Source organism: Balaenoptera physalus (assembly GCF_965194825.1).
Source record: "Balaenoptera physalus genome assembly, chromosome: 14".
In the NCBI taxonomy this organism is placed as follows: Eukaryota; Metazoa; Chordata; class Mammalia; order Artiodactyla; family Balaenopteridae; genus Balaenoptera; species Balaenoptera physalus.
Window position 1 is genome coordinate 53430378 of NC_138893.1, and position 26579 is coordinate 53456956.

Genomic DNA, 26579 nt, shown 5'->3' on the forward strand with positions numbered 1-26579 from the left:
CAGACGCTTAGGAAGATTGCTAACCTTTTGCTCTTTGTTTCTCCTTTGAAAATATATCCCAAGATGATTCTGTTAGATCTATGTGAATTACCATTGTGCTGTTAAAATTGCATTTTCAAAAATAAGTAATACACTCACATGGTGCAACATTCAAAAGGTGCAAAAGGATCCACAGTGAGAAGTCTCCCTTCCATCCCAAGATGGCATGGAGACTGTGACAAATGAATTTACTATATTACTAGTGTATGATATATCCTTGCTAAAGGGGGTGGGGGGAAAAGCTGATCTAAGTGACTTTGGAAAACAATATTTTGTCTGGAGACTATAAGGCTAAAGACAAAACTGTACATAAGTACTGTACTCTGCTTATAAATTTGTTTCTCACAGAGGCTGACAATTCTGAAAGTAGTTTATTAGCTACACTAGTGTTGAAAAGAATAATAAGTGGTATAATAGATAATGGGAACCAGGTTTCTCACTGTCAGAGAAATAAATTACAAATAAGCAAGGGGGAAGGCTAGAATGAACCCTGTGGCACTATATTAGAGAAGAGACTAATATAATCTTATGTTTAGTTTAATATATATGGGTAGATACAGACATAATGATAATATGTGTGTATACATGGGTTAGAATACGTACATATATTTCCCAGCTCTCTCTGCTGAAGAGGGCCTAGAAGCAGTGACACCCCAATAGCAATGAGCACAGTTTCACCCAGATCTTGGTTTTTAATACCATTCTCCAATAAAAGGAACCAGGGCTTCTTGGAGAAAAGGCTGATTCACGGGTTGGGGCAGGGAAATTACAAGATGAGCCTGTAGTATTTTGTAGTGCCAGAAAGTAAGAAAGCACTTAAAAAAATAAAAGGATGGGGCATGTCAAAGGGACACTGGTGCCAACCTAAAAAAGCTCCCCATGGCCAAAGATAGAAAATTTGAGCAACAAAATAACCTAGTATTGGATTATAACCCAAGGCATAACATAAATATACATGAGCTTATGCTGATGTAAACAACTGAATAAATGAAGGAAAGAGAAGAATATTCCTTAGAATAACTCCAAATAACATAGATAGATAAATGCTCTCCTTCTAGGAAATGAAGCTTAATCTCCCCTTTCCCCTTGACTGTGGACTGGACTTAGTGACTCCCTTCCAAAAGAAAGAGTGTGGGAAAAGAAAAAATAGTAACAGTATGTATAGTGCAGAGACCTGCTGACACTACCTTAACCAAGTGATCAAAATTAAAATCACCAGTGATAAGTCACGTTGATATACTGTACCAATGATATGATGTGATGAGAAAGGCACTTCACCGCTATGCTATTCTTTCTCCAAATCCATAACCCCAGGCTAAACATGAGGAAAACATCAAAGAAACCCATATCAAGGGGCATTCTATAAAGTACTTCTTAATTTTTTTTAAAAAATTAATTAATTTATTTACTTATTTTTGGCTGTGTTGGGTCTTCGTTTCTGTGCGAGGGCTTTCTGTAGTTTTGGCAAGCGGGGGCCACTCTTCATCGCGGTGCGCGGGCCTCTCACTCTCGCGGCCTCCCTTGTTGCGGAGCACAGGCTCCAGACGTGCAGGCTCAGTAGTTGTGGCTCACGGGCCCAGTTGCTCCGGGGCATGTGGGATCTTCCCAGACCACGGCTCGAACCCGTGTCCTCTGCATTGGCAGGCAGATTCTCAACCGCTGCGCCACCAGGGAAGCCCAGTACTTCTTTACAATACCAAGGTCATGAAAAGCAAGGAAGACTGAGAAACTTTCACAGACTAGAGGAGACTAAGGATTCATGATGGCTAGTTGCAATGTGGTGTCCTTAATTGGATCCTGAAACAGGAAAATTACATTAGTGGAAAAACTGGTAAAATCTGAATAAAGTCTGGAGTTTAATTAAAAGTAATATACAAATGCTGATCTCTATTAGTTTCGACAGATGTACTATGTAAGATGGTAACATTCAGGGAAACTGGGTGAGGGGTATACAGGAACTCTATACTGTCTTTACAACCTTTTTTTAAATCTAAAATTATTCCAAAGTGTAAAACATTTTTTTAAGTCTACCTCTCAACCCCCAGCTAACCGTCTCCCTCCCTAGAGACAACCAGTGTTACTAATTCCTTTCATCTTCTAGAGATGGAATAAATACAAATAGAAATAATTCTCCCTCCCTTTAAAAACAATGCTATGCACATACTATATACTATTTATGTACACTCTATTTATGTTCTGCTTTTAAATCTTGTCCCATTATCAGTATAAATATATAGGTTCCTTAGTCTTTTTTCAATTTTTTTCCTAAGTAGTTACAGAGAATTCCATTATGGATGTACTATAACTTATTTAACTTGTTTCTTTCTTTTTTTTTTATTTTATTTTATTTATTTATTGTTTATACAGCAGGTTCTTATTAGTTATCTATTTTATACATATTAGTGTATATATGTCAATTCCAGTCTCCCAATTCATCCCACCACCATCACCACCACCACCACCCTCCCCACCACCACCACCACCACCACCCTCCCCACCACTTTCCCCCCTTGGTGTCCATAGGTTTGTTCTCTACATCTGTGTCTATTTCTGCCTTGCAAACCGGTTCATCTGTACCATTTTTCTGGATTCCACATATATGCGTCAATATATGATATTTGTTTTTCTCTTTCTGACTTAACTTCACTCTGTATGACAGTCTCTAGGTCCATCCACCTCTCTACAGATGACCCAGTTTCGTTCCTTTCTATGGCTGAGTAATATTCCATTGTATATATGTGCCACGTCTTTATCCATTCGTCTGTCGATGGACACTTAGGTTGCTTCCATGTCCCGGCCATTTGTTGTTTGCAGTCATTTGCTATTATAAATCATTCTGAAATGAAAAAACTTGTACATGCATTATTTTGCACTTTTACAAGTATATAGGATAAATTCTGAGAAGATTCCCTGGGTTAAAGCCTACGTACATTTGTAATTTAAAAAGTATTTTCAAATTGCCCTCCATAGGGACTTCTCTGGTGGTCCAGTGGTTAAAACTCTGCGCTTCCACTGCAGGGGGCGCAGGTTCAATCCCTGGTCAAGCAGTTAAAATCCTCCATGCCCCACAGGCGCGGCCAAAAAAGGGGGGGGGGTGCTCCATAAAAGGGTTTTACCAATTTTTACTCCACCTACAGTGTTTAAGAGTACCTTAATTCCATGCACCATCACCAAACATAAGCGTGATACAAAATGTTTGATCTTCGCCAATCTAGTATGTTAAAAACCAACGTTTTGGGGAGTTGAATTTGCATTCCTGTTGTTAATATGGTTGAGCATCTTCTGTTTTTGCCCATTTTTAAATTGGTTGTTGGTCTTTTTTCTCAATGACTTGTGGAAGTGCTTTTTATATTGGTAAAATAGCCCTTTGTTATAAGAATTGCAAATATTTTTTCCCAGTTTGTCTTATGATGTTTGTTTTTGCCTTGCAGAAAATCCAATTTTTTTTTTAATGTAGCTGATTTTAACCAGTCTTTTCTTTTATGGCTAAATATAACTATGTTATACTTAGAAATGTTCTCTTGTGTTTTTTTCTTTAATCCATTTGAAATTTACTTTGGTGAAAGATTCAGAGCCATTGGTATTTTTGTTTGTTTGTTTGTTTCAAATATTTACCCAATCATGCCAACACCATTTATTGAATAGTCTGTTTTTCATTAATTGAAATATGATTTTTAAAATCATATTCTTATGTATTTGTGTTTCTTTCTGGATTTTCTATTCTATTTCTGTACCATTGATTTCCTTGAATATGAACTCATACTACACTGGTTATTTTTTGTTTTTTACTTTTATTATGGAAAACAGAAAGTATATTCAAAACTATACAGTATTTTAATTACTGTGACTTTATAACAATCTTTTACTATCTGGAAGAACTGCCTTCCCTCCCTCCCTCATTACTCTTTTTCAGAGTTTGCCTGTCTAATTATGTACTATTTTTTACACAGTAACTTTCTCACTGGTTCTTTAAAGTTTTCACCATTCAGATATTCACATTTTTATATATATATATATATTTTTTTTTTTTTTTTTTTTTTGACTGCGTTGGGTCTTCGTTGCTGCGCGCGGGCTTTTTCTAGTTGTGGTGAGCAGGGGCTACTCTTCGTTGCGGTGCGTGGGCTTCTCATTGCGGTGGCTTCTCTTGTTGTGGAGCACAGGCTCTAGGCGCGTGGGCTACAGTAGTTGCAGCACGTGGGCTAAGTAGTTGTGGCACGCAGGCTCAGTAGTTGTGGCACGCAGGCCGTAGAGCGCACGGGCTTCAGTAGTTTTGGCGCATGGGCTCAGTAGTTGTGGCTCTCAGGCTCTAGAGTGCAGGCTCAGTAGTTGTGGCACACGGGTTCAGTTGCTCCACGGCATGTGGGATCTTCCCGGAGCAGGGATTGAACCTGTGTCCCCTGCACTGGCAGGCAGATTCTTAACCACTGAGCCACCAGGGAAGTCCCCAGATATTCACATTTTTTGTTAAGTTTATATCTAGGTATTTTTCTCTCTCTTTCTCTCTTTTTAAATTTTTATTTGTCGCTATTGTAAATAGGCTCCTTTTTCCTTTATATAATTTTTCAGGCTATTGTATGTGTGTATGTGAAAGTTCTTAATTTCATATTAATTTTGTACCTAGCCACCCTAATGAATTATTTCGTTTGTAGTATTTTTTCATTTATTTCTCTTGGATTTTCTAAATAAACAGGTTACCTGCAAATGATATATTGACTTTCTTTTCAGTTTTTATACTTGGAGCTGCATATTTGAAGTGTTACAGAAATGCCTCTCATGTAGGAGAGGCTCTTGGCAAGCACGGCGGGCCCCATGGTGTAAGCCCTAGGGTAGGCAGAAACATTGGTAATTAGAGCCATTGAACCCTGGGATGGAGTTTTATTTTTGTTTTTTCAGATTTCTTTTTCTTCTTTCCTTTAGATGTGAAATCTGGAAACTATACGGTGTTACAAGTGGTGGAAGCCCTTGGGTAAGAGCCTCTGCTCTAGAATACCCGTCTCTAGCCCTGGCGCTGCACTCTGAAAAAGTTATTTTGTCCTGAATTTCTCCTACTGTAGCCCAACACCCTCCTCCCCCTCCCATATCAGTACCTCAGGCTAAGCCAGTGTTTCTCCTGAAAAATGATTCTTGCCACCTGACTGAGGCCCCTAAGGAAGTGTTGGGAACACCGCCTGTGGGTCACATTAGCTCCTGGGTCAGCCCACCGGTTTAGGCTGAGATGGGTGGTTGAAAGCCATCAACTGTTAGTTAATTAGAGCTGGGATTCCTCTTCTGCTTCTTTAGACCCACCCTCCCCCATAGGATTCTAGTCAGCCTGCATCTGACTCAGACCTGCTGTGAGCCCAGCCTGGGGAGTGGTCAAGAGGCTGACCTTGCACCAGGTTCCCCACTATAGGAAAAGGCTTGGAAAAACAGCTGGAAGACCACTGTTACCACCAGATATTCCAAGCTCCGGAGGAACTATATGCTTGTAGTCTAATGTCTGCTTTCCTCATATTTCGTACTTGGTAGACCATTTAAATTGACAAGTCTTAGTAGCGAAGGTTGTTAACTGTCATGGCTAGCATGTCTTCTAAAACAGAAAATTGGGGAGAGGGTGGGGGAGTAGGTCACCATCATGCATTTTTCCCACATAAGAGACCTTTTGGCCTTTCTACTCATGTTGTTGTGGCCTTGGTCCATTTTTTTTTAAATAACAGCTTTATCGAGATACAATTTATCTATCATAAAGTTCACCATTTTAAAGTGTGTATTCACAGATTTGTACGACCCTTATCACAGTCAATTTTAAGACATTTTCATCACCCCAAAAAGAAACCCCACGCCCATTAGCAATCACTCCCCATTTCTTTCTCTTCCTAGCCCCTGGCAACCACTAATTTACTCTGTCTCTGTGGATTTGCCTATGCTGAAAATTTCATATAAATGGAATTATACAGTAATATGTAACCTTTGTGATTGGCTTCTTTCACTTAGCATAATGTTTTCAAAGTTCATCCCTGTTGTAGCATGTATCAGTACTTCATTTCTTGCTGAACAATATTGTGTTATATGGATATACCACATTTTGTTTAACCGTTCATCAGTTGAGGGATATCTGAGTTGTTTCCACATTTTGGCTTTTCTGAGTAATGCTACTATGAGAATTTGTGTGCCTTGGTCCATTTTTAAATGCACAGTTTTTTACTTCTACCTTTCTGTAAGTTCCTATCCTAAGGATCCCGTCAAGAGTGAGCTTCTTTTTGCCCCATTACCCCTAGCTATAGATACTCTTAACCTTGAGGTTACATTCATGTATCCTGGCCAGTTCTCCTTCAGAAGTCTTCTACCTCCTGCATTTACTTAGATTCCTTCTGGTATGTCTAAATGTAGTCCCTGTGATTTGTTTTGAAGATAAATCACCTCCTTGTTGCTTCAGCCTAGGTCCTCCCATATCAATAATCCTAAATAGTTAAAACCTTTACTCTGACCATCTTACTTTGTAAACTTCCAATTATAAAGACCATAATGGTCTTCCAGTTATAAAGAAGATATGGTCCCTAAGACTATAGTGGTTGCTTTAACAGTGATATATTTATTCTCCTCCTGTTTTGGTAGAAGCTGCAGCTGCCAATCATCTCTTGAGCCCTGTGGTTAGCTGCTAAGCTGTGTTTCAGAGGAATGTCACAGTTGTATGAGAAGGAGTAAGCCCCATGCCCAGTCAATGCCTGGAGATGGACACTTCTGTTGGCTGTGGTGTCACATATGCCTCTAATGATGCCAGGTCATTCTGGGGATTGGCCTTAGTGTTGTCTGTAATGTTAAGCACCTCCAGAATACCTTCCTGGGCTGGCTTCCATGCCCAGGGGGTGAGTGTGACTAATTGCAAAATATTTACTTCAAAAGTTTGAACTGGGTAATGTCAGGCTGTCTCTATCTTACTTTACCCCAGGTCCTCTCTAGAGAATCCAGAACCCCGAACTCGGGCACGAGGAATCCAGCTTTTGTCCCAGGTGCTACTGCAGTGTCACTCCTTGCTCCTGGAGAAGGAAGGTACTGGCATCGCTAGTAGGAGTGCTGAGCCAAGGCCTTGCTTGTCTGTTCAAGCCAGCTTTACAGGGAGGGAGGGAGGACATAAGGTATCTATGAACTCCTAATTCAGGGTCTTCATTCCTCACTGGTATATGTGGCAGAGAAGATAAGAATTGAGACACAAGACACATGGATTTCAAATGTAGCCTTAGACAGTTTTTTTCAGTGTATCTTCCCCTCTTTGTAAAATGGACAAAATAGTGTTTCATAGATGGAGTAGAAAAGTAATGAAATATCAAAGTGTTTTGAAGTCCTGAGGAAAAAAGCCAACAACTTATTTAAATCTTCTATAAAGCTTTATTAGCATCTAGCCATGCCCATTTATTTACCTATTGTGTATGCTGCTTTTATGTTACAGTGGCCCAGTTGAGTAGTTTTGACATACTATGTCCTATAAGCCTAAAATATTTACTATCTGGCCCTTTGAGAAAATTTGCCAACCCAAGTTCTGTAGAAAGGCAGTTCTCGGCTTGAGAATGGGTTTGATTGTGACCTAGTGAGAATGGATAATAAAAGATGATCACCTATTTTCCTGACAGATCAAGGAAGGCACCCTCAAATGGGAGGGCTTGGGACATATCTCTCGGTGAAGGAGAAAATTTGTAGTGAAGCCCAAGCAGGAACAGCCCTTATAAACTTTGGGAAGGAGCAAAGCCAGTGGGCCCTCCTCCAGCCTGTGTAAACTAATGGCTGAATTTCTGGTCTGTGCAGTGGTACACTTGATCCTATTCTACGAGAACCGGCTGAAGGACCATCATCTTGTGATCCCGTCTGTCCTGCAGGGTTTGAGGGCACTTGTGAGTTCTTTTTTGTATTACATACCGTGTTTGCAGGAACCTATTTCCAGTGAATTCTCTCCTTCCCCTTAGAGGGTAAGACTTCAAGTGCTGACTAAACTAGTCTCAGCCAGCTCCACTTCTGTTTTTAGTTTGTAGAGTAGAAGTATCCTTTGGGGACTGGAATTCAAAGCCAAACTGGAAGGAGCTGCAGAGACCTAATCAACTTGAGAAAAGGGACCATGTTTCTCACTGTTAGCACTTCTCCCCAAACTTGGATGTTGTGATTCCCACTGTAGCTAAATAGCCCTGTTTTAGGCTTGTGTCTTGAAGGCTGTGCTAGAATTCCCAGAATTCCCTCTGTGCTCACACTTCTCTTCTCCCCCAGAGCCTGTGTGTGGCCCTGCCCCCAGGGCTGGCAGTCTCCGTGCTTAAAGCCATCTTCCAGGAGGTCCACGTACAGGTGAGTGATAACAGTCACCTTGGTATTCTCCTCTATCTCCCAGCCATTGACATAACTAGAATTAGATGGCAAAAAAAATTGCCTTCTAAGTTCTGAACTCTTTCAGGTCTTTGACCATGTTCACATGCTATCCCTTGCTACTGTATAAGGAGAGCGAGGCATGCCATTATGTCTGACCTGTGTCCTCTTACACTTAAAGTAAGGCATACAGCGGACAGGTTTTGGTTATCGGTTCCACTGCTGGACTGCTGGGCAACAGCCGTATCCTTTCTCTACATTTCCTCTGAGGTTCATCTTATACTGCTGTAAAGAGAACTGTCCACTTAGAGATGTGAAGCAGGAAGTAGTTTTGTCAGCTGAGGTATTCTTTGGGCACTTTCTTTACTTACTTCCTGTCTCTCCTACCAAGTCCCTGCCACAGGTGGACCGACACACAGTCTACAGTATCATCACCAACTTCATGCGAACCCGGGAAGAAGGTAAGAGGCAGGGCTCTCTGGAAAATCTGAAAAGTGAACACATCTTTTTTTCCCCCCATTACCAGGACTCATTTTAGCCCAGGGGTGATATAGAAGAGCCAGTACTTTGAGAGGATGATAAAGGGAAACTGGGAGCCACTCACTCCCCAGGAAAGTAAAGAAAGGGTGGAGTTTGAGCTGATGTTTTAAATTCTTACCTCTGTAACAATTATGTATTGTCACACATCTTCTCTTCACTGAGAACTCTCTTGGAATAGGAAAACAGAAAGGGCCTGCTCTGGGAGGCAGGAAAGGCAGTGATAGCAGAGGGAAAACACAGGCCAGAAGAAAGCCCAGCTTTCTATCCCATGGGACAGTAATGATCTTGTTCTCTCCCCTGCAGAGCTGAAGGGCCTAGGAGCTGATTTCACCTTTGGCTTCATCCAGGTGATGGATGGGGAAAAGGATCCCCGTAATCTTCTGGTGGCCTTCCGCATCGTCCGTGACCTCATCTCCAGAGACTATAGCCTGGGTACACCCTTGTAGCCTTGAATTAGCTGGTTGGGGCTTGTCAGATGAGAGGCTTATAAGTCCTCATTCTTTCTCTGTTGCCTTAGGACCCTTTGTGGAGGAGTTGTTTGAAGTGACATCCTGTTACTTCCCTATTGATTTTACCCCTGTAAGTAGTACCTTTCATTCATTCACTCATTGAAATATTTGTTGAGTGTCTGTTATGTGCCAAGCCCAGTTCTAGGCCCTGAGGGTGCAGCGGTGAACAAAAGAAACAATCCCTGCCCTCAAGAACTTAACGTTTTAGTAAACTGGGAAATGGAAAAACATTTGCCATGGGAGGAAGGGTTCAATTCGGCAGGGATTTGGGAGACTCCTTGACACTGTATGTAGTGCTTAGAACTGCAGGATTGTATAACACGATTCATGTCCTTGAAAGTTGAAACATTTAAGTAACAGTAAGAGATTGTGGACCAAAACAAGTGGTGTTATAATTGTTCAAAGAAGACAGAGTTTAGTGTGAGCTAGAGTAGGCAGGAACTGACTTCACAGATAAGATAGGATTTCAGTTGGTTTCTGAAGGATTTGTAGGATATGATCCTGGATTCTGAGGGTGCTTCTCAGGCAGTAGAAACAAATTGACTAAACAAAGATGACACAGTTGAGCATAGTGTGTACAGGAGGTGTTTGCTCTGATGCCCTCAGACCTTCCTCCCACTCTGCATCTTGATTTTCCTTCTTTTTCCAAATACTCAGGGTCTCATCACTATATGGGTGTGCGTGGGTATGTGTACTGCAAGCATTAGTGATTTGGAAAAAATGAAAGGAGTTGTACCACAGCATACCAAACTACACTGGAGCATTGACTCTCACTGCCTTTAAAGATACACAGCCATTTTTGCCATAGGGAATTTCTTACCAGCTTATTCTAGTTGACATCAATTGCTTGGGACCACCTCTCTGATATTCTTTTCATCTCTTTTGTAATCAGTATCACTGTTTCTTCTCAGAAGAACTTAAGCCTTTTAAATAGGGACACCTGGCTTTTAGTGTAACAATTTATGTTAGAAATATTCTTTATGGCTTAACAATCTGTTTTGGCCATTTGCCATCCTCATAGTGGATCACATCAGTATAAGTGATGGTTCCTATTCTGTGTGTAGGGGTCAGCAAACTTTTTCTGTTAGGGCCAGATAGTTACTATTTTAGACTTTGCCGGCCATATGGTCTCTGTTGAAACTCCTCACCTCTGCTGTTCTAGCACAAAAACGGCCATAGACACTGGAATGTGGTACAGTGGCTATATTGCAATAAAACTTTATTTATGGACGTGGAAATTTAAATTTCATATAATTTTCATGCGTCACAAGATACTATTCTTTTGATTTTTTTTCAACGACTTAAAAATGTAAAAAACATTCTTAACTTGGCCATACAGTCTTAACTGGTTGCTTCCTACTCTTAATGCAGAGTAGACAATCTTCCTTTACCATCATCTAGGGATTCCTTTGTCTTTTCTCTTGGATTGGTTCTCTTATCTCCTGGGTTTATGTACTTCTTATTTTATAGTTTACTCCCTCATTTTGGTGGTGCACATCCCTTATTAGCCTCCCCAGTGTGTAAAAAGAGTGAAAATTTTTAGATTTTTGTAAATCTAGAATGTCTTCTTTCCTCCCACTTATTGACAATATGGGTATGAAATTGAAGGCATTGCTACATTTACCTCTAATTTTCAGTTGCTGTGAAGAAGTCTAAATTCTTTTTGATTTGCAAAACTTTATGGTCACTTTTTTTCCTCTTTTCTGGAAGCTTTTAAGTTTTGATTATTTTCCCCCAATATATTGAAAATTCACAATTATGTGCCTTAGTATGGGTCTGTTTTCATGCATTGTATTGGGTACTTGGTAGGTCCCATCAACCTGGAAACTCATGTCCTTCAGTCCTGGGAAATTTTCTTGCATTCTTTCATTGATGACTTCTTTCCCTCTGTTTTCTCTGTTCCTTCCTTTTGGAACGCCTATCAATCTTCTGTTAGACCTCTGAATCTCTTATTTTTCTTTCATATTTCTTACCTCTACCTTTTTGTTAGTTTATAAGAAAATTCTACAGTTTTATCTTTTCTATCAGTCAAAGTCCAGGCATGAAAGCAGAAATCACTTTGGTATTTAAAACAGAAATAATTTAATGCAGGAAATTGTTTATACAAGTTGTGGGAAAGCTGAGAAGCCAAACGGGATAGTGAGGCAACCTATCAATAGCAGGAAGCCATTACCACCCCTAGGCTGTAGGGACAAAGAGAAGAGTTGATGTTACTGGACCTCAGGGGCTGACAGTATGACAAAAACATAGGCCTATCAGTAGGAGCTGGAGCCATGGAGGAGATGCTGCCAATGCTGAAAGCGCCCACTAAATTGGAGAAATGGGAAGAAATGCCCTGGGTTTTCCTTTCCTTCTGACCTGCATTCTTCTACAAGTGCTTCCCATTGGCTGAACCCAGGCCATTATGGGAGCCTGGGAAATGTAGCCTGCAGTGGTCAGCCCAAGGAATGGCTCTGAGGGCAGAAAGGCCCAGGACTAGCACATCTCCTATTAACCCCTTCTATTGATTTTGTTTCTCATTTCTGCACTCATGCTTTGAATTTCCCAGCACCGTTTTTTTTTTAATTAATTTTTATTGGAGTATGGTTGCTTTACAATGTTGTGTTAGCCTCCACTGCACAACAAAATGAATCAGCCATACACATACAGATGTCCCCTCCCTTTTGGACTTCCCTCCCATTTAGGTCACCACAGTGCATTAGGTAGAGTTCCCTGTGCTATACAGTATGTTCCCATCAGTTGTCTGTTTTATACATAGTATCAATAATATATATGTGTCAATCCAGTCTCCCAATTCCTCCCACCCCACCCCTTTCCCCCTTTGTATCCATACATTTGTTCTCTACATCTGTGTCTCTATATCTGCTTTGCAAATAAGATCATCTATACCATTTTTCTAAATTCCACATATATGCATTATTATACGATATTTACTTTTCTCTTTCTGACTTACTTCACTCTGTATGACACTCTCTAGGTCCATCCACATCTCTACAAATGACCCAATTTCATTCCTTTTTATGGCTGAGTAATATTCCTTTGTATATATGTACCACATCTTCTTTATCCATTCCTCTGTTGATGTATATTTTCCCAGGGCCTTTTATTGTCATTTTTGATGATCTCTTGAATGTCTTTTGTTTTGTTTTTTTAAATATTTATTTATTTGGCTGTACTGGGTCTTAGTCACGGCACACAGGATCTTTGTTGCCACATGCGGGATCTTTAGTTGCACCATGCAGGATCTTTTAGTTGCGGCATGCAGGCTCTTAGTTGCGGCATGCAGGATCTCGTTCCCTGACCAGGGATCGAACCCGGGCCCCCTGCATTGGGAGCTCAGAGTCTTAACTGCTGGACCACCAGGTTAAGACTGGTGGTCTTTTTTTCTTTAGCATTCTGTTCTTATTTAATCCATGAATGAATTACTTTCTTACTGTTTTTGAAAACTCTCCCCACATATGTGGTCTTTGTTTCCTCCGAGTTTTTTTTGTTTTGTTTTTGGTCTCTATTTCCAGGTTAGAGGCTTTCTTCAGATATCTGGTAATCCTTGGGAGTTTGCACGTGTTTTACAGTGAGAATTATAAAGTTGAGTGGGAGCTCTGAGCACAAGGAATGGGCTGGCTGAGGATGAACTTCCTTGTATAGTGGCTTACATGGACAGTTCGGGAACCCCCAGTGTATTCTTCCTCTTGGGCTAGTCAGGTTCTTCTAGAAAAAGACCTTAGATCTGCCTAGAGGGAGAAGTCTGGCTACAAGCAAATAGGGCTGGAAGGGGTTGGAAAATCTCAGTACTCAACGCTGTATCACTTAGACCTCTTTTTTTTTTTTTTTCTCCTGCCGTGCTGTTCCCCAATCAGGGATTGAACCCGGGCCCTGGTAGTGAAAGCACTGAGTCCTAACTACTGGACCACCAGGGAATTCCCACTTAGACCCCTTTTGATTCAGCACCCAGGCCCTCAGCTGCACCTACATCTCTTAAGACTAGACCTCTGTCTTACCCTCTCTAAAGAATTAAACCTCCAGATTCTACTGCAGCTAAGGAGGACTTGAGAGGCAATCTCAGAGGTCAGATTGCTTCTCCAACCCCACTCCCAATTCCAAAGGTACCTGGTACTGCTGGTTGCGAAGCTTTTTGGGAGACTGTGGTGTATATGGGGAGTTACTGAGCATTCCCCAAGCCTACTGAGGATTCTGTTGTCTTGGCTCTGCTAAGTCATTTTCTTCTTATCCATCTGCTTTTCACCTTCTACAGTTTTGTTGCTAACATCCCTTATCCTGTTCTCTTCAACCTTTAGCTTTATAGCTTTAAAAAAAAAGAAAAGAAAGAAAGAAAGAAAAGAAAGGAAAATCCCTTTACTGTATTTTTGGTGGGGTTTCTAAAGAGAAAAGGAAAATCTGATGTATGTTTTCAGTGTGCTTTCTTGACATACACGTGGCCAAGGCACATGAAAAGATGCAAATCAAAACTACAATGAGGTATCACCTCACACCTGTCAGAATGGCCATCATCAAAAAGTCTACAAATAATAAATGCTGGAGAAGTTGTGGAGAAAAGGGAACTCTCCTGCACTGTTGGTGGGAATGTAAATTGGTGCAGCCACTATGGAAAACAGTATGGAGTTTCCTTAAAAAACTGAAAATAGAGCTACCATATGATCCAGCAATCCTACTCCTGGGCATATATCCAGAAAAGATGAAAACTCTAATTTGAAAAGATATATGCACCCCAGTGTTCATAGCAGCACTATTTATGAGAGCCAAGACATGGAAGCAACCTAAACGTTCATCAACAGATGAATGGCTAAAGATGGGGGGGGGGGGGGTGCGTGTGTGTGTGTGTACACACACACACACACACACACGTGCAATGGAATACTACTCAGCCATAAAAAAGAATGAAATAATGCCATTTGCAGCAACATGGATGGACCTAGAGATATCATACTGAGTAAAGTAAGACAGAGAAAGACATATTATATGATATCACTTATATGTGGAATCTAAAAAGTAATATAAATGAATTTATTTACAAAACAGAAACAGACTCAAAGATATAGAAAACAAACTTTATGGTTACCAAAGGGGAAAGAAGGTGAGGAGGAATAAATTAGGAGTACAGGATTAACAGATACATACCACTATATATAAAATAGATAAACAACAAGGATTTACTGTATAACACAGGGAACTATGTTCAGTATCTTATAATAACCTATAATGGAAAAGAATCTGAAATATATATATATGTATATAAGTGAATCACTTTGCTGTACACCTAAAACTAACACAATATTGTAAGTCAACTATATACTTCAATAAAAAAAAATCTGCCTTCTTGATGCAGAAATCATGAATGTTTTTATAATGCCAGAATTACAGCTTTTTATAAGGGTGAAAAAATAGAAATGTCCATCAAAGGGTGATTATCCAAATAAACTGTGACTCAACCACACAATGAAATAGTATCAGCCACTAAAACTAATGCTATGAAAAAATAATAACATGAAAAAAGGTACCTAGTATTAAGTGAAAAAATAGATTGCAGAAAATATATTCAAAAGATCACAGTTTTTAAAAGTATATATATTTTAAAGGGAAACAGTGTCTACCAATCACATTGTCATAATACTATATATACAGAGAAGAAAGTTGCACCAGAAAGTTAAGGCTGCTTATCTCTGAGTGGTGAGATGATAGATCAGATGGAAACTGTGTGATCAGATAGAAGATAAATGCCCAACAGACAAAAATTCCCAAGGAACATGTAAGAGCAAGCAGTCTTCCTGCTGGGGCCTCATACCATACTTCTTCTGCCAGATTGGGTGTAAATCTCACCCTATTCTGCAGGGTTGCCAGGTTCACTCCTGTGTCCAGGGGTGGTCTGAAGAGTTATACAAACCCACGCCCCCTTCTCCCTTTTCCAGCCACCTAATGATCCCCATGGTATCCAGAGAGAAGATCTCATCCTGAGTCTTCGAGCTGTGCTGGCTTCTACACTGCGATTTGCTGAGGTGGGTCTAGCCAAAGTTAGGATATGTAGCCTCAACCCACAGAAGGGTCTGAAGAAAGAACAGTAAAAGCATGGGGGAAAAGAAAGTTGCAGTATACATTTTAGGGTATGGCATCCTGCAAGTGTCTTCAGACCTTCGAAGTAAAGAACTTCACCATCTCTTCATTTAAAATAGTAAACCAATCCCTATTTGGTGCTATCTTTTGAAATTCTTTAGCTTTGCCAGCTAGCCCACTTTTCAGGTCACCGGGAATCTGGCCATGGATTGAGAGGGAGGTTGGTTTACAGTCACAACTCTCGACTCGAGTATAGCTCCTTGATGTAACACCTACCCCTGGGAACTGGTGGCAGTGAGGACACCTTTGGCCTTGGTGTGGCTGCAACACTACCCATATCTCACTCTTTAGTTCTTCCTTCTCTCCCACAGTTCCTGCTCCCCCTGCTGATTGAGAAAGTGGATTCCGAGATTCTGAGTGCCAAGCTGGATTCTCTGCAGACTCTAGTGAGTGATTGTTCTCTTTTGAGGATCCAGCTGTCTTTAGACAATTTAGGGGTGCTAAAGGATTATGAATTGATTGAGAGCCAGGAAATAGTTCATTGGCCTCAAGAGAGGGATACCCAGAATCCGGGCCTATATGTTGACCTAAAGCCCCCAGTTGCATTTTGTCTTGTTCTGTAGTAACTGAGTGGCAGCTGAGGAAAGGCTGACCAGGGCTCCCTCTTCATGCTTGTTTTCCATCAGTCAGGACAAGCTCCTATTTTTCAGTGACCTGGGTAGGATGGTTATGAAATCCTGCTGGTTTTACTGCTGAGAGCCAGGGTCTTTCAGGTGCCATTATGCTGAGGGGCCTGCATATCCTAGGAAGTCTGAATGTGTAGATAGCCATTACCTGTGCTTTCCTTGGCAGAATGCTTGCTGTGCTGTGTACGGACAGAAAGAACTAAAGGACTTCCTCCCCAGCCTTTGGGCTTCTATCCGCAGAGAGGTGAGTGTTACTTAGATAAACTCACTACCATTAACTCCTGGTTGTCAGGCACGAGGGGAAATAACACACCGTATCCTTTTCCCTCTATTGCTGTGCTTGGTTATTCAGCAAGAGAGCAAGGGGGCATACTTCTAGTTAAATGACAAGGGTAGGGTCAGCTGTTTGGTGGTGGCACATGATCAGTCTTGCCCAGTGCCCAATTCCTGTCCTTCCATGGTAAGGAGCATAGGTCATGCTGAGTAGAGGGGAAGAGGAAGAGACTAGGAAAGGGGTTCCCAACAACCACTGCTCAAAGTCAGTATTCAGTTTCTCAAAAAGTATGTGTATCAATCCTAGTGGGACTGAGGACTTAGTGAGAATACACCAATTGAGAAGAAACTCATTTGGGGGGTTAATTTCCATTGCTGTGCCCCAGAGGTTCTCACCACCCCCTTCCTGCAAAGGAAATAGGCAGTAGGTGGGTGGGGTTTCAGCTGGTGCAGGCTCACCTCAGTAGCCATGGGATCCCTCCCTGACAGGTGTTCCAGACGGCAAGTGAGCGGGTAGAGGCCGAGGGCCTGGCGGCCCTTAACTCCCTGACTGCGTGTTTGTCTCGCTCTGTGCTGAGGGCTGATGCTGAGGACCTCCTTGACTCCTTCCTTAGCAACATTCTACAGGGTAATGGGGCCATGGCAGCTAGAAAGGGGAGTGAGCACAAGAGAGAAATTCCTTAAGGCCAGTGACCTTTCATGAGTGGCCCCCATGTTCAGTGATTTGGGTGCTGGAGCCCTGCTTTGAATTGAAAGCAATTTAAGTGGTAACTGCTAGCCAACTGTCCCGGGGCTCAGCCTCCAACTTCTATGGCCTGCAGGGGAACCAGGCAATATTCAGCCTACTCCCTAGGTCTGTGATGTGCTGCCTCTCTAGACTGCAGGCACCATCTGTGTGAACCAGACATGAAACTGGTGTGGCCTAGTGCCAAACTGTTGCAGGCGGCTGCAGGTGCGTCTGCCCGGGCCTGTGACCACATCACCAGCAACGTGCTGCCCCTACTGCTGGAACAGTTCCACAAGCACAGTCAGGTAAGAAAGCAGAATCTGTTGGGGAAATGATGGGACCCCTTGCCAGGATCGCTCTCTCACAGAGAGAGCGCTAAGCATTGAGCTTGGGCCTAGATATAGTAGATCTCGGGTTTTGCTCCCATTAGCTGCTGCTGGTTCCCTTGTTCACTCTTTTCCTGACACTTATGTACAAGGATAATTCTCCCCAATTCTGCAGTAGCAGGACTGAAATCCTTTAAAAATAAAGTATTTTTTGACTTGAATACCCCTTAAAACATTACAGAGCAACCAGCGGCGGACAATCCTTGAAATGATCCTGGGTTTCTTGAAGCTGCAACAGAAATGGAGCTATGAAGACAAGGGTGAGGCCATCTTCTAGATGTGGTATCCTGGGGGCTGCTGAGCACTATAGCCCTATAAAGGATGGCAGGCAAAGAGCGCTACAGAGAAGTAGTCTAGAACAGTGGACCTGTTGTTCTGAGGTTGTAGCCCAAGAGAACACTTAACAGATGAGACCTGTTGATTTCTTTCCTAGTGTACTTCCCAGATACCCAATGGATTAAATTATTTAAATCTGCCCCGGGAATTCCATGGCGGTCCAGTGCTTAAGACTCTGCGCTTCCACCGCAGGAGGCACGGGTTCGATCCCTGGTCAGGGAATTAAGATCCCACATGCCACGCAGCGCGGCAAAAAAAAAAAAGAAAATCTGTCCCAGGTTATCTTTGCATCACTTCTGAATAGGGTTTCCCTCTAACCTGGACTCTGTCTCTTCCTAGATGAAAGGCCTCTGAGTGGCTTCAAGGACCAGCTGTGCTCACTGGTATTCATGGCCCTGACGGACCCCAGCACCCAGCTTCAGCTTGTTGGCATCCGTACACTCACAGTCTTGGGTGCCCAGCCAGGTACGCTTAAGGGAAAGAGAAAAGATAGGAGTATTGGTCCCTTTCTTGTGATTTTCTGTCTTAAGTGAAGAGCAATCTTAATTCCCTGGTTCTCACTACAACTCTGGATGATTTGGGACTTCTTATAGGACTTTAGGAGGGGTTGTGATGGCTGCAGGGGAAGAAAGGTGAGGCCCGTGTTTCCTTCCTGCACAGATCTCCTGTCTTCTGGGGACTTGGAGCTGGCAGTGGGTCACCTATACAGACTGAGCTTCCTGGAGGAGGATTCCCAGAGTTGGTGAGAATATAAGGCAGTGAGATCGAGCAAGCTGTTCCAGGGCTCTGTGCTTCTGACCCTTGGCTTTCCGTAGGGGAGGTGGGCCCTGTGCTTGGCTCTGGCTGCTACCCGGTTGGAGGTGTGGGAATGCTCTCTTTTCTTGGGCATTAAGAAGCCCAGTCCAACTTAGTGGTGTAAGTACTGGAATCCTACTCTTCAGCAGGGTGGCCTCAGAAGCCCACGCTCCTGAATCTGCCGAATGGCAGGCCTAGGCAAGAGAGCCGTGGATCAAGGCTCAGCTAGTGCTCATTTGCCTTGTGCCCCAGCAGGGTGGCAGCACTGGAAGCATCAGGAACCCTGGCCACTCTCTACCCTGCGGCCTTCAGCAGCCACCTAGTGCCCAAGCTTGCTGAGGAGCTGTGTATAGGTATGTGTCTCTGATCTTCCGTGGCTTGCCCCTTCCCAGGGAGGCTTGGGGGCCTTCATGCTTGCCATCACACAGTGAAATCTTGTCTCCTGGGTTGCTTTCAGAGGAGTCAGATTTGGCTAGAGGGGATGGGCCCACCAAATGCTCCCGGCATCGGCGCTGTCTGCAGGCCTTGTCAGCTATATCCACACATGCCAGTATTGTCAAGGAGACCCTGCCTCTTCTGCTGCAGCATCTCTGCCAGATGAACAAAGGTAACTACCAGGAACAGTCATCAAGGAACTGGGCTGAAGGGGGAACCATAGTCAGGTTTAGAGTTGATGCCTCTAAAGCAGTGGTTCCAGTGGTGGCTATAGTAAGAGTCACATGGGAACTTTTTTTTTTTTTTTTTTTTTTTAAATGTTGAATTTATTTATTTATTTATTTATTTATTTTTAGTTGTGTTGGGTCTTCGTTTCGTGCGAGGTCTTTCTCTAGTTGCGGCAAGCGGGGGCCGCTCTTCATCGTGGTGCGAGGGCCGCTCTTCATCGCGGTGCGCGGGCCTCTCACTATCGCGGCCCCTCCCGTTGCGGGGCACAGGCTCCAGACGCGCAGGCTCAGCAGTTGTGGCTCACGGGCCCAGTTGCTCCGCGGCATGTAGGATCTTCCCAGACCAGGGCTCGAACCTGTGTCCCCTGCATTAGCAGGCAGATTCTTAACCACTGCGCCACCAGGGAAGCCCGGGAACTTTTAAAAAGTGCTGAATGTGTGGTTCTTAGTCCAACTGATTCAGCCTCTGAGGAGGGATGAGACTTGGGCAACAGTTATTAAGAATGCCCACGGAGTCCATTGACAAGCATCACTGGGGACTTCCCTGGTAGAGCAGTGGTTAAGAATCCGCCTGCCAATGCAGGGGACACGGGTTCGAGCCCTGGTCCGGTAAGATCCCACATGCCGCGGAGCAACTAAGCCTGTGCGCCACAACTACTGAGCCTGCACTCTAGAGCCTGTGAGCCACAGCTGCTGAGCCCGTGCGCCACAACTACTGAAGCCCACACACCTAGAGTCTGTGCTCTGCAACAAGAGAAGCCACCGCAATGAGAAGCCCGTGCACTGCAACGAAGAGCAGCCCCCGCTCGCCACAACTAGAGAAAGCCTGCGTGCAGCAACGAAGACCCAACGCAGCCAAAAATAAAAAAATAAAATAAATAAAATTTTTTTAAAAAAGAAAAGAAAAGCACCACTGTAAGGCCATGCTACTCAAAATAGGGTTCATCAACCAGTAGCACGGGTATTATCTGGGAGTTTATTAGAAATGCAGAATCTCAGGCGCCACTGATCAGAATCTGCATTTTAACTGGATCTCCAAGTAACCTGTACATACCCTGGAGTTTGAGAAGCACTGCTCCTCATAAGTGACGTAAGTGACAGCAGCTATTGCTATTGTGAACCTGTGCATGCACACCATGGGCCCTCACTAAGTCCCTAAGTGCCCCGCTCTGCACTGCCCGGCCCTTTGTGGATGATCCAGCACCTGATGTAAAGTAGAAAGAACACTGGACTCAGAGCGTGGCCTGGGTTTGATTCCTGACTTTTTCACTGTTACCCTGGAAAAACCACTGGTAATTTATTGAGACTCCACATCCTCCTCTATAAAATGGGGGAAATGATATTTCTAAGAGAGTTGTTATGAAAGCTAAATGAGAATGTACAGCTGACCCTTGAACAAAACAAGTCTGAACAGCACAGGTCCACGTATACAGATTTTTTTCAGTAGTAAAAACTATAGTACAACATGCTTGTGGTTGGTTGAGTCCACAGATGCAGAACTGCAGATATGGAGGAACTGTGTAAAGAGGGACCATTATAACTTGCACGTGGATTTTCGACTGTACAGGAGGGTTGGCTCCCCTCACCCCCGCCTTGTTCAACGATCAGCTGTGTATGAATGCTTCTGTTGCAGAGCTGGCTGGGCAGGTCTCAGCTCCTGGATAAAATGACTTGGCTCTTTATAAGACACTCTTGGTCTCTTCAGTTACTCGTCTTCGATTATTCTTCCCACATTCTGTATGTGACAGACCTGGAAGTGCTTTTAAGAAAACCTTACAGAGAACTTTCTCACCACACAGGGAATACGGTTGCAGGAACAAGTGAAGTTATTGCTGTCTGTCAGAGTCTCCAGCAGGTGGCAGAAAAATGCCAGCAAGACCCCGAGAGCTGCTGGTATTTCCATCAGACAGCTATACCTTGCCTGCTTGCCTTGGCTGTGCAGGCTTCCATGCCAGGTAACTTCCTCCACCTCACCCCTCCTTCCTCCCTCCTCCCGACTCGGCCTTCCACTAGTGTTGAACAGCACTGCCACCCTCGGGGTATCACTGGTATTGCATTTGGTACCAGCAGAGGCTTCTTTTGAATCCTGTGTGCACATAATGAGATTTCACTTCAAGCAGAGGGTGCCAAGCTGACCTTCGGCAGGAACCAAAATCTACTAGTGTTAGCAACACTCAAAAGGATGCACACTTTTTCCCCCTTTAATTGCTGTGTAATTAGATTAGTTAGAATTAGGCTCTGGAGTCAAGCAGACCTGGTTGGGTTTCATGGTCAACACTACCACTTGCCAACTTAGATGAAGATAGCCTTTCTAAGCTTCTGTCTCCTCACTTTATGGGGTTGATAGAGAGTAATATCTATATCACAGGGTAGTTGGTAAGGATTAAATAAGTTAATGTGCAGTGCTTGGCAACAGTAATGTATGTATGTGTGGTAGCTGCTGTATAAAAGGACCCATGAAGATAAATCTATGTTACCTTTAAGTTTTTGAAAACACTAACATTTCTGATGTTAAGAATGTTCATATCAGCTAGCCTTATTTCCCACTGTTGCCCAGTCAAAGGACTGCACAGAGTTCTCGGGAGCTCCCTGTGGCCTGCATTACACACTGCTGCTTCTGGTGCCTTGCTGCTTCTCAGGGCGACAGCACTACTAGAGGACAGTTTAAAAACTGCTCCTCTTGAAACTAGAGTCAAGGCCCAGAGTCATGATGATGACAGGACCTAATCGTCTGAGCCATAGTCATGGCCTGTGATTGTGTGTGTTTTGATTTTGCAGAGAAGGAGCACTCAGTTCTGAAAAAAGTGCTGTTGCAGGATGAGGTCTTGGCCGCCATGGTGTCTGTCATTGGCACTGCCACCACCCACTTGAGCCCTGAGTGAGTATAATCAGGGATGTGACTTGATCCCAGGGAGGATAGAATTCTTGGGAAGAAGCAGCAAATAACTTCCTTTTGAGCTGTCCTTTTACCCAGATTGAAACATGGAGGCAGCTTTTGTTTTGTAAGTCTTGCTGGCAAAGTAAGAAGGGGCCTTTTAGCATCATGGACTGGGGGCCACAGACTAATGGTTCTTAGCTGCAGATGTGCATGACAGTCACCTGTGGAGCACTTCTGAAATACACATTGAGTTCTCTCGCTAGATCATAAGGTCCAGGAGAACAGGGATTTGATCTGTCTGGTTCACTGCTGTAGCACCAAGGCCTAGAACAGGAATGGTTCCTGGCATATAACATGTGCTGAATTAGTATTTGTTGAAGGTGTGAATGATCATGCTCTGGCCCACGGACTAGTGACTACCAGGAACCCCAGGGCTGCTGTAGAACCCTGGCTCCTTGGTGACACCTAGTGCTCTACCCCCAGCTTGGCTGCCCAGAGTGTCGCCCACATTGTGCCCCTCTTCTTGGATGGCAACATCTCCTTCCTGCCTGAGAACAGCTTCCCTGGAAGATTCCAACCATTCCAGGTAAGGGTCTGATGGATCAGACGGGGGAGAATCTTGGGACTTCTGTCCTTCAAATTTTTAGGGCTAACCTGGGATGGGTATCATCAGGGCAGACAAGCCTCTTGCTAGCAGGACAGGCTTGATAGGGCTCTTCTTCCTCTGTAGGATGGCTCCTCAGGGCAGAGGCGGCTGGTTGCACTGCTTATGGCCTTTGTCTGCTCCCTGCCTCGAAATGTAAGTGACCACAGCATTTGGGGAGTACCCTAGTTTAACCCGGACCAGGGGAGGTGGATCCTGGGTGACTTCTGGGCTGAAATTTGTCACAAGCTAAGCTGATTTTCTGCTTTTCCCACTGGAGAATTTATTTCCCATCCACCCTGGCCCGTGCTGCCACTCTCTCCTGGGTGTCTCTTAGAGCTCAAGTGTTCTCTGGGTCCATGACATGGCCAGGTTTTCTATAGGTGGAAATCCCTCAGCTGAACCAACTCATGCGGGAACTTTTAGAGCTGAGCTGCTGCCACAGCTGCCCCTTCTCCTCCACTGCTGCTGCCAAGTGCTTTGCAGGACTTCTGAACAAGCATCCTGCAGGTACTGGAGTGAGGCTGTGGGTTGGGAGCCTCCCTGAATCAACTTCTGATGAAATCTTGACGTTTAGTTCTCATTCTCTTTTTAAAGGAAGTTAGCTAATATATCAATAATAGGGCTTTCCAAGGGACAGCCCGTGGGACAAGAGTCAAGACCAGAGTTGGGCAGAGCTTTATAGGACATAAGATAAGGGCTTCAAGCAGAGTGCTCTATCTAGTTCTGTCATCCTGTTCCCTACAAAGAGCTATTAGGGGTAATTCTTTATTAGAAGTAGACAACTCAGGCTTCCCTGGTGGTGCAGTGGTTGAGAATCCGCCTGCCAATGCAGGGGACACAGGTTCAATCCCTGGTCCGGGAAGATCCCACATGCCGCAGAGCAACTGGGCCCGTGAGCCACAACTACTGAGCCTGCGCGTCTGGAGCCTGTGCTCCGCAACAAGAGAGGCCACGACAGTGAGAGGCCCGCGCACCGCTATGAAGAGTGGCCCCCGCTGGCTGCAACTAGAGAAAGCCCTCGCACAGAAACAAAGACCCAACACAGCCAAAAATAAAAATAAATAAATTAATTAAAAAAAAAAAAAAGAAGTAGACAACTCTTTTTCGAATGCCAGCACCCCTACATTATGAGAATACCAGGCTCTCATGCTGGCGTCCTAGAGCTGAGTGGGCCAAATCCACAGCCAAAACAATATTGGTTTTTTCTAATGGCTTCTACATTTAAATGATTTACACCTTTGTTGGTAAAACGGACATATGTACCCTCTGCATCAGCATTTCCTCCCTCCTTTTTAGGGCAACAGCTGGATGAATTCCTACAGCTGGCTGTGGACAAAGTGGAGGCTGGCCTGAGCTCTGGGCCCTATCGTAGTCAGGCCTTCACACTGCTTCTCTGGGTAAGGAGTCGGAATGGATTCCGGTTAGACAGAGAACAGTTGGTCTGGTTAAATAGCATTTCTCCATTTAACCCTGAAGCATATGCATGCTTCTCAGGGTTTGAGTGTCATGCCCTAACTGTTCTCTTTCTCTCTGATAACAGGTCACAAAGGCCCTAGTGCTTAGATATCATCCTCTCAGCTCCTGCCTTACAGACCGGGTAAGTCCTTGCTGAAGACAGCAGAACCTGGGACCTAAACAGGAACTTTGCTGTCGATCGTCTTCCCAAAAATGACTACTGTCCTCCTCTTGGGTATTTAAGATTCTTCCCCGCTGAGGAACCTCAAAGGCTCTCTTTTCTCCAGCTCATGGGCCTCCTGAGTGATCCAGAACTAGGCCCAGCAGCAGCTGATGGCTTCTCTCTGCTCATGTCTGACTGCACTGATGTGCTGACTCGTGCCGGCCATGCTGAAGTGCGGATCATGTTTCGCCAGCGGTTCTTCACGGATAACGTGCCTGCTTTGGTCCGGGGCTTCCATGCTGCTCCTCGAGGTGAGGAGAGTCTAAAGGAAAGCCCTCAAATATACAGGCCTCTCCTTTGGTCAGGCCGCAGTCTCCAAAATAATTTAGGACCTGAGTGCTTCTTTAGAGCTGTAGTGTGACCTGTACCTGAAGGGCTGAACGTCTAGATTCTTGACCCACTCTTTTCCTTTGATTGGCATATCTTGGCTATTCTGAGCTTGAGGGGCTTTTTTAAAAAAAAAAGAACTTTTTGTAGGCTAATGTCCTAGCTTCACCAGAGATTAGAATTGAATTCTTAAGCTCTATGTCTGAGCCCAGTTTCTCCCCTAAGCTTTTCCATTTTTTCCAGATGTGAAGCCAAATTACCTGAAGGGTCTGTCTCATGTACTTAACAGGCTACCAAAGCCTGTGCTCTTGCCGGAGCTGCCCACGGTAAGCCTCGCAGTCACGGCCTCTAAGCAGGGACCGAGCCATTGTCCCGCAGCTGGGGCCAGAAAGGGGATGGGAAGCAGGCTCATCAAAGATGTGGTCATCCCACCTTCCCTGTGCCCCCTTAGCTGCTTTCCTTGCTGCTGGAGGCCCTGTCCTGCCCCGACTCTGTGGTACAGCTCTCCACCCTCAGCTGCCTTCAGCCTCTTCTACTGGAAGCACCCCAAGTCATGAGTCTCCACATTGACACCCTCGTCACCAAGTTCCTAAACCTCAGCTCCAGCCCTTCCATGGTGCGTTGAGCCTCAACAACTCTTTGGCCTGTACGTCTCCCCTTCGTGGGTCTCCCCTCACCTCCTTATGGTTGTGTTCCAGGCTGTCCGGATCGCGGCACTGCAGTGTATGCACGCTGTTACTCACCTCCCCACCCCCGTGGTGAGTAGCGCAGATGTCCCTCTCTGGCTTGGAAGCTTCTTAGAGGAGCCAGAGGGACCTTTTTGCCTTAGTCAAGAGGGACTGGCCACCCTGCTGTGTGACTGAGGTATGCACTGTAGGGTACAGATAGGCAAGGATTTCCTGACTACCCTAAAACAGAATGGCCGGCCTGCCACACAGCATTCTCTGGAATCACTAAAGAAGAATAGGAAGAGTATTAGTTGTAGAGTCAGAGCAGCTTTTTTGGTTGTCTTGGTTGAACAAGGCTAAGATTAGCTCCTCTAACTCCACAGCTGCTGCCGTACAAACTGCAGGTGATCCGGGCCTTAGCCAAACCCCTGGATGACAAGAAGAGACTGGTGCGTAAGGAAGCAGTGTCAGCCAGGGGAGAATGGTGAGTTTTTAGGCCATGGGGAGAGATGGGATTGAAATGAGCCTCACCACTAATGCTGTCAACATTCTTTTTGCCTACAGGTTTCTGCTGGGGAGCCCTGGCAGCTGAGCCCTCCATCCTGGCCTCCACTGTTCGGACAGACAATCTAACCTGAAATTACTAACTAACTATCAAGCCATCGTGCCCAAAGCAGGGAGATGACTGGCTTCTGATTGCCTTTCCCACAGACACCGCACAAATGCTGGGCCTCTGTCGCATGGCTGTACAAGAAACATAGGAATCCTGACTTCGAATGGATTTGTGAAGTAACTGAGTGTGAGACTACTTGTGTTTGAAGAATGATCTTGGTTTTGGGGCTCTTCCATTTATATGTCAGAAAAAGTGAGATATGCTGCTGAGGGTGAATACAGATGAGTGTGGCCCTGAGGACCAGGGATGGTGGCGTGTGTGTACCTGCTGGAGAATAAAGATTCTTTTGGTAATGGGGCCGTCAGTTATTTCCCTCTCTCCACTTTTGCCTCAGCAGTACATAACCAGAAGCAACACTGCATAAG

General features: G+C 44.2%; 2 protein-coding genes across 12 annotated transcripts in view; one reads left to right on the forward strand and one right to left on the reverse strand.

Moving 5' to 3' along the window:
• MMS19 (MMS19 homolog, cytosolic iron-sulfur assembly component) overlaps positions 1-26507 on the forward strand; it is a 32906-nt gene extending 6399 nt beyond the window's left edge. Inside the window, exons 2-31 of one of the 6 annotated variants that reach the window (XM_082423080.1) lie at positions 4957-5005; positions 6968-7068; positions 7819-7904; positions 8272-8346; positions 8756-8825; positions 9208-9336; positions 9422-9483; positions 15338-15424; positions 15851-15925; positions 16332-16409; positions 16928-17066; positions 17316-17470; positions 17733-17811; positions 18227-18352; positions 18548-18629; positions 18935-19035; positions 19140-19289; positions 21144-21299; positions 22123-22222; positions 22706-22808; positions 22953-23021; positions 23249-23375; positions 24165-24265; positions 24409-24465; positions 24611-24797; positions 25117-25199; positions 25325-25489; positions 25572-25631; positions 25925-26025; positions 26106-26507. In XM_082423080.1, the coding sequence (XP_082279206.1) occupies positions 4957-5005; positions 6968-7068; positions 7819-7904; positions 8272-8346; positions 8756-8825; positions 9208-9336; positions 9422-9483; positions 15338-15424; positions 15851-15925; positions 16332-16409; positions 16928-17066; positions 17316-17470; positions 17733-17811; positions 18227-18352; positions 18548-18629; positions 18935-19035; positions 19140-19289; positions 21144-21299; positions 22123-22222; positions 22706-22808; positions 22953-23021; positions 23249-23375; positions 24165-24265; positions 24409-24465; positions 24611-24797; positions 25117-25199; positions 25325-25489; positions 25572-25631; positions 25925-26025; positions 26106-26133 (2981 nt within the window). In that variant the 3' untranslated portion in view covers positions 26134-26507. Of the gene's footprint in view, positions 1-4956; positions 5006-6967; positions 7069-7818; positions 7905-8271; positions 8347-8755; positions 8826-9207; positions 9337-9421; positions 9484-15337; positions 15425-15850; positions 15926-16331; positions 16410-16927; positions 17067-17291; positions 17471-17732; positions 17812-18226; positions 18353-18547; positions 18630-18934; positions 19036-19139; positions 19290-21143; positions 21300-22122; positions 22223-22705; positions 22809-22952; positions 23022-23248; positions 23376-24164; positions 24266-24408; positions 24466-24610; positions 24798-25116; positions 25200-25324; positions 25490-25571; positions 25632-25924; positions 26026-26105 lie in introns of those variants that run through there. The other 5 variants (XM_082423081.1, XM_082423082.1, XM_082423085.1 and 2 more) reach the window with 5 other exon arrangements.
• ZDHHC16 (zDHHC palmitoyltransferase 16) overlaps positions 1430-26579 on the reverse strand; it is a 34207-nt gene continuing 9057 nt past the window's right edge. For 5 of the 6 annotated variants that reach the window (XM_082423091.1, XM_082423086.1, XM_082423090.1 and 2 more), the window contains one exon: positions 15454-15472. The gene's annotated coding sequence lies outside the window, so the exon portion shown is untranslated. Of the gene's footprint in view, positions 1837-2681; positions 2876-15453; positions 15473-26579 lie in introns of those variants that run through there. The other variant, XM_082423087.1, reaches the window with a different exon arrangement.